At 42.2% G+C, this 9,684-nt stretch overlaps 1 protein-coding gene across 2 annotated transcripts in view; it reads left to right on the top strand.

The window, feature by feature from the left end:
• Nucleotides 1–7,523: 7,523 nt before the first annotated feature.
• igsf3 (immunoglobulin superfamily, member 3) overlaps nucleotides 7,524–9,684 on the top strand; it is a 62,905-nt gene continuing 60,744 nt past the window's right edge. The window contains exons 1-2 of one of the 2 annotated variants that reach the window (XM_023415862.2): nucleotides 7,524–8,232; nucleotides 8,359–8,492. In XM_023415862.2, the coding sequence (XP_023271630.1) occupies nucleotides 8,453–8,492 (40 nt within the window). In that variant the 5' untranslated portion in view covers nucleotides 7,524–8,232; nucleotides 8,359–8,452. Of the gene's footprint in view, nucleotides 8,493–9,684 lie in introns of both variants that reach the window. The other variant, XM_023415861.2, reaches the window with a different exon arrangement.

Below are 9,684 nucleotides of genomic sequence, written 5' to 3'. Positions count from 1 at the left end.
AACTACTTGCATTCCCAGTGTCGGTTTCAGCTCTTTATTGGTTTGCTTCTTTCCTACTCTCTGTGCTCACATATACAGTACAATGTTTTACTTTAACGCAGCCAAATTCCCAATAAGCTCATCTCATTTACATGTTTTTCTTTTTCTGTTGTCAGACAAAGGAACAAGTATGAAATATTGACTGAAACTAGGCTGCTAGATATTAACTTCCAAGGCATTTCCCAAGCTGCTGCTCTGCATTGCTAAAATCCTGATTTTATAACCACGACTTCATCTTACAAAATCACCATCATACACATAAGTTTCTGTCTATAGTAGGCAGTTGCTGTTTGACTTGTTTGTTCGACATCTGGAGATGTAATACAGTAGTTATTTCCTTGGATCAATAAAGGAAATAACCAATAATTTTCGAGCATCCTAGTGCAGTAGCATGTGATGTGTCTGCGGCAGGACTGAAATACAAAGGCAAAAGGTCAAGCGAACCTTGAGCGCTTTGTGTTGACAATGCACAGCTTAAGCGAACAGCAAGGAGGACTTGAAGTGCACCTCAAGAGGTGGTCTCAGTGAGCCGAACTGAGACCACACCGTTTGTTTCAAATGAACTATGTAGGGAACACTGCAGGCTGTAAATGCCCCCCCAAGATAGATAGATAGATAGATAGATAGACTATTTTTACAGCATTGTACCCTACACATGTTAAAAGTAAAAGAGAATGGCGTTGGCGGTAGCATTGCCATGGCTACTATTAGGTCTTACATTAACAAGCTCTTATCTGAGTCACACAGTGTAGACCAAATTTACTGTATGACTTATTGTGCATTAGTGCCATCAATACTTCAATGTGACCTTTAACAAGACTTATGTCCTGGAGACTGTGGCACTCTCAGTTCTCAGATTTCATTGTCAGAAAAGACAATCACAGTCACAGTGTATCTCAGTGCTGTTGCCGATTCAAGTGTAAGTTCATGGACTTGCAATTTTGTTTTTTAATTTAATGTTAAGGAACTTTCTCAAGAACACTTGGACAGAAGTCACGGTCAAATACAGAAATGATTACTCCTTGTTGGTAACCGCAAGGTTTGCCTTGTTCTGCAGTGTTTGAATGCAGCATAACATAATTCCAACTATTTATTGGTTTGTAGTTTGTGTAGTCATATGATGTCTTGTTTCCTTGTTTATTTGATCACCAAATATGATTTGACTAAATTGAATGATGCAACCGTTTCAGACTTTGGAAAATATGCTTGTTTGCTTTCTTGTCAAGAATTAAATGACAGGATCTTTTCCACTCTCATGTCATCACAGTAAATATTAAGGTAGAGACAGCAGGTGATTTATTTAGCTTAGCATCACAACTTGAAACAGGGTGCAACAGCTGGCTCAGCTAAGCTCACTAATGAACACGTTTTTGGATCTCAGCTTCCTAAGGATTAAATCACATGTTAGTAAGCTTTATAGGTGCTGGTGGGGTGATTATTATTTCTTTTTTTTAACCTTCGGACAGAACCAGGCAAGCTGTTTCTCCCTGCTTCCAGTGTTTATGCTAAGTCAAGCTAACCATCTGCTGGCTCTAGCTTCATATTAACTGTTGGCAAGTACATTTATCTCTATTCCTTTAAATGGAGAAGTATTAAAGGGGATTGTTGCCCATATGATGATGAGTGTAAAAGTTTTTTCCGTCTGTCTGTTGTCCCTGCCAGAGAATGGAGATTTGGCGATCGTGTTCACCTATGGGCTCATGTTTCACGTCTTGTCGTGTTTCTGTGCCTTGCACCTGGGATAAACTCCATCCTCTCATGATACTGGAGTCTATTAAGCAATTGGGTCACGAGTTAATGACATCAGTCTAATGGCCACTGTTGCTGTACATCACTGGGAAATTACAGAGGTTCACCAGACCCATATTTACAAAACAGAGCAGTAGACTTTCATTTAATTGACACTGGTGGTTGCAATTTGCTCCGGCTATTCAACAAAAACAGAGGGCATGAATAAAATGATGTAATATGACAGGATTTCTATTTACTTATTCATTTAGATTTTCTTGTGCACTTTTCTTTTTGATCATCTTATACTAATGCAACAGCCTATAATAATGTTTAAGAGAGCAACAACACCAAAATTGATGCTTGAGGTTAAAGTAATCCAATGATAAAAGCATATTGTAATCCTATAATTATTCTTTAATGCCTTTCATACAAAACCTGTATTCAACACTGGTGAGTAGGAGCAGGGCTCCCAGGTTGAATAACATATGTTGCGTGGTTGTGTTTAGTTGATCTGAACGGGGGGTAACAGACATGTTCCTGGTACTGACCCTCTGGTTGCACAAATCCCTTGAACAGCTACAATTACAGTCACAACTACCCTGTTATTTCTCCACACTTCACTGCCTCCTCAGTAAAATGAACGTGTACTACAACCAACCACAACAATGCCATATTCCCCATTCCTTCATTAGTTAAATTAATTAAATTATGTAGTGAAGCACACAATGTAAAAGTAAAGGATATAGGTGAATATAACTAAACATCAACACTCAGTGTGATTCCTCATCACCATCACCTTTCTATTAAAATCTATTACAGCATTTCACATGCAGTGACCCTCTTTTGTTAGCAGCTTGGATAATGCCATGATTCAGTAATCTGGTGGTGTATTAACTGTGCCTCCAAAAGCCTTTTTTGCCCACATACTTCCTCTTCCAGCCATGAGTCACATCAGTTTTACATTGGTGTGTGGTGAGCAAGAGTTACCTTGTTCGGCGCGCACACAAAGCAAAAGCTCCAGTTAAGTGTGACCATGAAAAGCAAATGATGTTTTACAGCCTGGAGTTGATAGATGGCATCTGCTTTGTTGTTGTTACCCAACAGCAAAAAGGACAAGCCTGTACCTGTGAGGGATGATGAGGGATGTGTGTGTGTGTGTTGTGTAACGTGGTCGGTGTTTTGGGGTGTAAAGCCGAACAATCTTCACAGGGTGTCTAAGCTCACCTTGATGCCCTTGCTTTCATTCCCTAAGAGAATAGTGTGTGTGTGTGTGTGTGTCTGTCTGTCTGTGTCTGTGTCTGTGTCTGTGTCTGTGTGTATGTCATTTGTGTGTCCACTACACTACAGATGAATAATGTATGACATTCAGCTGTGTTTGCACGTTGGGCAACACCCACATAATCAAGATGAGAAAGAAAGACAAAGACAGACAGAGAGAGGCGATGAATGCAACACAAACACATGAACCGCGCTAAAATTATTTTTAATGAAGCTCCCAGAAAATTAGTTCGCCTACACGCAGTGAAAGAACAAGTGTACACAGCTGTCCTTCTTCACGACACAGGAGGAATTTCATCCACACTGCTGCCAGGAACTGTCATAATTATATCTGACGTGTTCTGTTCAGTGTGGCCATGCGGCTCTGCTGCTGACAATATGTGTATATGGACACCTGGTGCAACACAGTGTAATGATACCTATAGTAAGTCTAGCCAGACTGGGTGAAAGGATCTATTGTTACTCAGATGTTCAAGTATTTGTTCACTTCATTCAAAAGTCTTTAATTGCCACATTCAGCAAGAGTAATCATTTGCAATAAAAATAAATACAGAATTTTTCTGGCAACCACCTGTCAGCTAATGATTCTGATAATTACTTGTGGTGTTTGGTCCTTTTTTCAGCTCTGCTGTAATTTGAAAATAAAAGGGATTTAGATGAACATAATGTCATGATATCCTAAAGGAGTTTTTTTTAAATCGAAAACAACTGGACTAGGTTATTTGTCTGGGAAGACGTTTCACCTCTCATCCAAGAGGCTTCATCAGTTCGTGTACGCATCTGACCAGGCTAGGACTGGTCCTACTTTCTGGTGTGGACAGCAAGGAGTGGACACTTTTACTGTAGTCTTTAAATTCCTGCAATATCTGTGTTTCACTGAAAGCCTTTGTTCATGCTTGCATTCATGTGAATGGATATCTAAGGCAAAATAACATCTTTTACAATTCTTTAGAATGGAAAAAAAAAAACACGCATGCACATACAAAAATGAGTATACACTCAGACACACACATAAGTACCAGTATCATCAAGTATTATCAAGTAATCATGGTAATCTGAGTCTTCAAGCGGAGAGAAGAAAAAAATACATAAAATCTGGGTTGCACATGGCACAGACATGACAAAGTGAGGGAGAGAAAAAGGCCATCAGAGCTCAGGGATGAAGATGAAGACACAGACAGATAGGAGGCAAAAAAAATTGGTAGCTTGACAGTCATTTCATATTAATACTCTACATTAAGAGCCCCTATGATGAATAATTAATCTGCTGGAAAATGTACTGACTTGTGGTCCTGGCTGGCTAATGCATTGTAAAGTAAAGCCTTGTCAATGTTGCTATGAATGCACACAGCATAAGTTTACACAGCATAAATGTAGTATTGCAAATTTGGATAAGTGAGCTTGATTTTTAGCTTAACAAAAAAAAGCAGCTTGTGCATGGCTTCATAATGTAAAGATAAAATTACATCTTTGACTGCACCAGCCTCAGCTGTACGTAATCACAGGTTATCTATCTGACAATGCAGCGTGTAATCTTCTGCGCCAGTGCGAAGCATGGCGAGAGAAATTGAACTGTATTGCTCTGACTGTGTAGTGACTCAGCTCACATTTTAATATACATTCCCAGATAGAAGAGTGACACTCTTGAATCTGGTTGGTCCCAGCTGGAGTGTTGTGCCTTCTGCCTGCTGTCTGTCAGTCTGCTGACTGTCAAAACCCACAGTATATACAATATGCCAAGCTGGTGCCTGCCACTATACTTCCTTCGTGCATTCAAGGCCCACCAGCAGAGGCTATATAGAATCAGAGCATGTCACACGTATATTGATAGGAGTGATGTTAGTTTTGACTGTGAATGTGAGCCTGTTTGTTGATGGACTGTGAAGTAGCTTTGCACAACAGTTGTTCTCCCCACAAGCAATGCCCAATCACTTTTACCACATAACCTCAGTTGCACTCATGTTTATTTCAGAGGACCCACATATTGCAACATAACTTTTGTTAGACAATAAAATGCTACACTTTCTCTGCTCTCTGTTTATCTTTCCTCAATCTTTACCCATCTGGATTATTTCCCATCTCTCCCTGCCTTGCTCTCTGTCTCTGTTATGTCTCCCTCCTCTTAGAGAACCCTCTTAGAATAAACATGGCCAGGGGTAGTTTCAAAAGTTTATTTCACTTTCTGACTCCATCAAAACAAAGAGCTTTTGTTTACTTATTTATACTTTCATCATTTGTTTCAGATATCATTTGTGTAATAGGCCTCATTGTATCCTGTGTGCACCTCGGTTGAAATTCAGGATTTATCAACAAAGTGAGTGCAAATGTGATTCCATGTTTGTGTGGTACATACTGTGTTTTCATGTGCAAGTTTTATATCATTTAAAGTGACGCTCCGTGTGTGTGCATTGGTGCTAATGTCTGCATCTGTTTGTGTATGTGGATGTGTTTGAGACTAGAGCTGAAATGCATAAAGAAATCCAATAAATCATTCATATACTTTTGGGACATACTATGAAAATTAGCGTATGATGAAACAAGTGAACAAATGTCTCTCTTTCGCCACGTCGAGCCTCTCTCAGTTATCTTATGTAACCTTGCTTACACCATCCCAACAGGTAATGAGTGATGTTAATGTCCTAAATTCAAAGTTACAAAGGACACTCTTAAGAAGTCTGTGGCAATTAAGATTTATCCAGGTGATGGACCCTGTTATGAAGTGCCCACAATGCAGACTTCTCTGTTTCCATGGAGACCTATTGTGATCCCCGGCATCCACTGTGCTCGCAAACATTTGTCAGAAGCCTTTTTTTTTTTTTTGTCTAAACAAACATGCTTGTGGATAGTTGCCAAACTTGGCGTGAGGGGTCAAAGGTGATCTCATCTTCAGCGCTACCATGATGCTGGGCTCAAACAACATTACTGCTGGCTTCTGGCTGCCTGCCTGAGCAAACTGTGCCATCACTCGGCCATGCAATAAGGAGTCAGTGGAGGACTGAGCTAATTTTAGGTGCAGCAATATGTAGACCAGGTGTAATGCACATGGCCTACCTAGGCAGCTCTGTTTAGCTGTGTATTAATTCAGCAGTGTTGGACTTGGATAGACCTTTGGAGAAGCTGAAGCAATAGCCCACATACTTACATACCAGTGTCTAATCCCATTCTGGCTTGCTTTTTTGTTGGCAGCAATGCCTGCTAAAGCTTTGTTTTCTCTATATAAACATACCAAAAGCTGTCCGTCTTTTCTGGTAATACCGTAACACAGTTGTAGACAGAAGGAGGGACAAACATTTATTTTTTTATCCCCATTTAACAGTTTGGTTAACTGTTATTCAGATGTGATGTTCCAGTTTATTAATGTGCAGTATTCTGTAAACATCTCTCCTGATGCCTCAGGGCTCAGGCTCGTTTCACCGGTTGTTCAGGAAGTTTTATCTGAGCTGAAATCCACGAACACAGCAAAGGGAGAAAAATCATCTTTACTGCTTCCAAAAAAAAAAAAAAAAATGGTATTCATGTTGCATTCAGGCAGTGTTCGGAACTTGCAATTCCCAGTTGATAAAAAAGACTACCAGATGGGTCTATTGCAATTACTTTTTTTTGTATGCACTGCAAAGGCCTGCTCATTTATTTATGTATTACACAGGAGAAAGCTTTGAGTTTCACTAACTTGGAGCTTTTTGGATTCTGTCCTTACCCAATAGCAGCACTCTTTTCTCAGCTTCACACCAAAGGAGTATTATCTCATTGTGCTATTTTCTGTCTCCCTGCAAACTCACATTCACCCAGTCTATATTGAGAACCTCCTAATCATGCAGCGGAGTCGTGCAAATCAATAAATCTGTGCATATGATCTGAATCAAAGAAAGGTGAAATTTGCAACTTGCTACTTCCCCTGGAAGGTGAACTGCAATATGTTGGGGCTGGGTGGGAAAAAAAGTGTTTGTTCTGATACAGTTCCCAAACAGAGTGGCACCTCATTATGCTGACTGCCAGAAGTGAGTATGGCAGTGTGGGGAAGGAGAAAACAGGCGGTGGGAGTGATAGAAAAATTTCTTCCTATGACACAGAGACTGCTGAGTAAATTATGCATGAGAAGGTGACTTTTGTGATCAACACAAGACAAGTAAACACCATCAATGAAAAGCCTGTGCTTAATATGCAGTAGGCCTATAATTTGATTTTGTGCCATAATGATTCATGCCAGCCTCAAAGGGCTGTTAAACTTTACCCTGCAAATAAAACAGCTGAGAAAAGTGGTATCTTAAGAGGCCTAATTACCCTCCACTTCACTTCACCCATTCAAACCATCAACGTCTTGTCCTAGATTTTAAATTCAGAAACGCAGATTTGGCCTCTCCCGTATAGCGCATGGTGTCCCACACTGCCGGGGCGTGGTCATTGGGAGGGGGTGGGGGCAGACAGCACGCTGATAACTTTTCAAACTGCAGGACAAACAGAAGAGATTTGCCAGGCAGGAAACAGGGAAGTCAGTGTGGAGGGGGAACGGCGCTGGACTGTTTCTTTCTGAGACCAGATCAAAGCATTTGTCTGACAGATTTTAAATTAGCACGCCAGTGTTTGAACTCTTGAGTAAAGTAGCTTTTTTTGGGGCTGTTAAGTCGAAGGATTTTGTGCGTATTTTAGTGCTGTGAACTAGGACACACTCGCTCAGGTGTATTGGTAGTTGTATTGATTAATCTGATTTATTGTGTCAGCGCACAAAGCCTTGTCTGCCTCATCTACAGCGCCCGCCCACTGGGCTTTCTGCGGAGCGATAGTGGGGGACTGATTACAGTCTCCGGGATTTGCCGTGGAGAAAGCCGGAGCCTGCCTGGACTGCGATTTGCTCTCCCATCAGTGAAGGGGAGGGAAATTAGCAAGGACTTATTCCAGTCTGACTCCATAGCGCCAGGACTTACAGATCCCCTGTGTACATTTAGTCTCCCGTCTTAAATCAGGTGGCCTGTCCGGATACGCGCAAGTCGCGCTGGACTTTTATCTTTCACCGAGGAGGGTGAATCGCCTCCGCAGTCTCGGATGCGTAAACGGGGAGTGGGTTGGGTCGCCTAGGCGCCTGGCATAGCCTACGCACACGTCGTCAGCGATAAGAGCAGATAGGTGAGGGTGAAAGCGAGGGGAAGCACCACCCGAGGTTTTCTTAAGCAGGAGGACGCCGGAGAGGTGAGTCGGACACTGGCAAACCGCCGGTCTCACCGGCGGTGGATTTGACTCTCAGGACAAACCCTGGCTGTTTTTGTCGCCCGGGATTCGTAGACCTTCTTCTTTTTCCTCTTCTTCCTGATTCAGAACCAGCGGATAACCACAACAAACCCGACAACCCCAAGACATCGCCTCCTCATCTTAGGGGAATATTGGAAGTGAATCTGCGGGGCAACACACAATGGCAGCCGGTGCGCTCCTTTTTGCTTGTGCGCTGCTTGGTAAGTCATCTGAAGAGGCTGTCAGCCTGAATTTCTGCAGTGAAATTTTCCCCGTCTGTTTTTTTTTAAATTTTTTTTATTAACGAGGTAAATCGGCATCTGCTGGCTCTCAGTCACGGCACACCTGTATGAGACATGTGGATTTGAACGGGTCTGTTGCGAGAGCAACTACTAGTCATCATGAGTCAGGTGAAAGTAGGCTGCATTGATAATCACTGCAATAATAACAGATGCCTGTGAACAGCTGTGTGTGTGTGTGTGTGTGTGTGCGCGCGCGCTGAACTAGGTTAATGTGATATTTGGACTTTAGTCACAGATTAACCCTGTGTAGTCTGATCTCCTGTGTTCAAGGGCTGCTATTGTCAACCTGATATAGTCTATAATTAACCCACACACAGGCTATAAATGCACACTAGGCTATACACACTCACATCACAGATACACCTGGATCACAGATCCCCAGCACCCCAGGGTATGAAGTCATCCAGTCAGGGTGAAGACACCCAGTACCAGCTTTCTTGTACAGTAAGTCATCCCTGCAGGTGAAGCCCACTGTGCTCAGTTCTCACATATCTTTGTCACTTCAACCTTATATTTACGAGATTTCACAGACAAATGTGAGTTCAAACATTCACACCCGATGACACTCGGTGACACATACAAAGATTCATACAGGCATGACTGTGCTGACACACACACGCACATCCTGCCTGTGAACTGTCCCAAACAAACACCAGATGGCTTTTCTGTTCCTGGATTGGGAGGCCTGTCAGTGCTGCTGGGGGACAGAGGAAGGGGAGGTAGGGGGTGATGGTGGGGGTGGTGGGGTGGAAGTCAGCCCGCTGGAGGCCCCCACTTGGCCAAGAGGATTACCAGCCTTCGCCTTGCTTCAAGTCCCCTCTCAGTGCATCAGAAGTCACTTTCACCAGGATGGGGGGCTGTGAATCAGTTTTCCCAATGAAAACGTGACATGTATTGTTCACAGTAGAGTGGGGGAGACCACACACCGTCACAATACAGCTCTTATCAACAGTGTAGGTTGGATAATGGAGGGTTTTTTTTATTTATTTTTATATTGCATAATAATCATGAATCATGTGGTTAAATGGGAGGCAGTTTGAGGTGGTGAAGAAAACATCTCGGGTGTTAGGAAAGAGTAGGTTTTGGTTTATGTGGTGTGTGTCTCTGTGGA

The sequence above is a fragment of the Seriola lalandi genome, unplaced genomic scaffold (assembly GCF_002814215.2).
Source record: "Seriola lalandi dorsalis isolate HSWRI2012SDOR001 ecotype SW California unplaced genomic scaffold, Sedor1 jcf7180002054559, whole genome shotgun sequence".
NCBI classification, from domain to species: Eukaryota; Metazoa; Chordata; class Actinopteri; order Carangiformes; family Carangidae; genus Seriola; species Seriola lalandi.
Note: the sequence above shows the minus strand (reverse complement) of the source record. Positions and strands in the feature narration are given on the sequence as shown.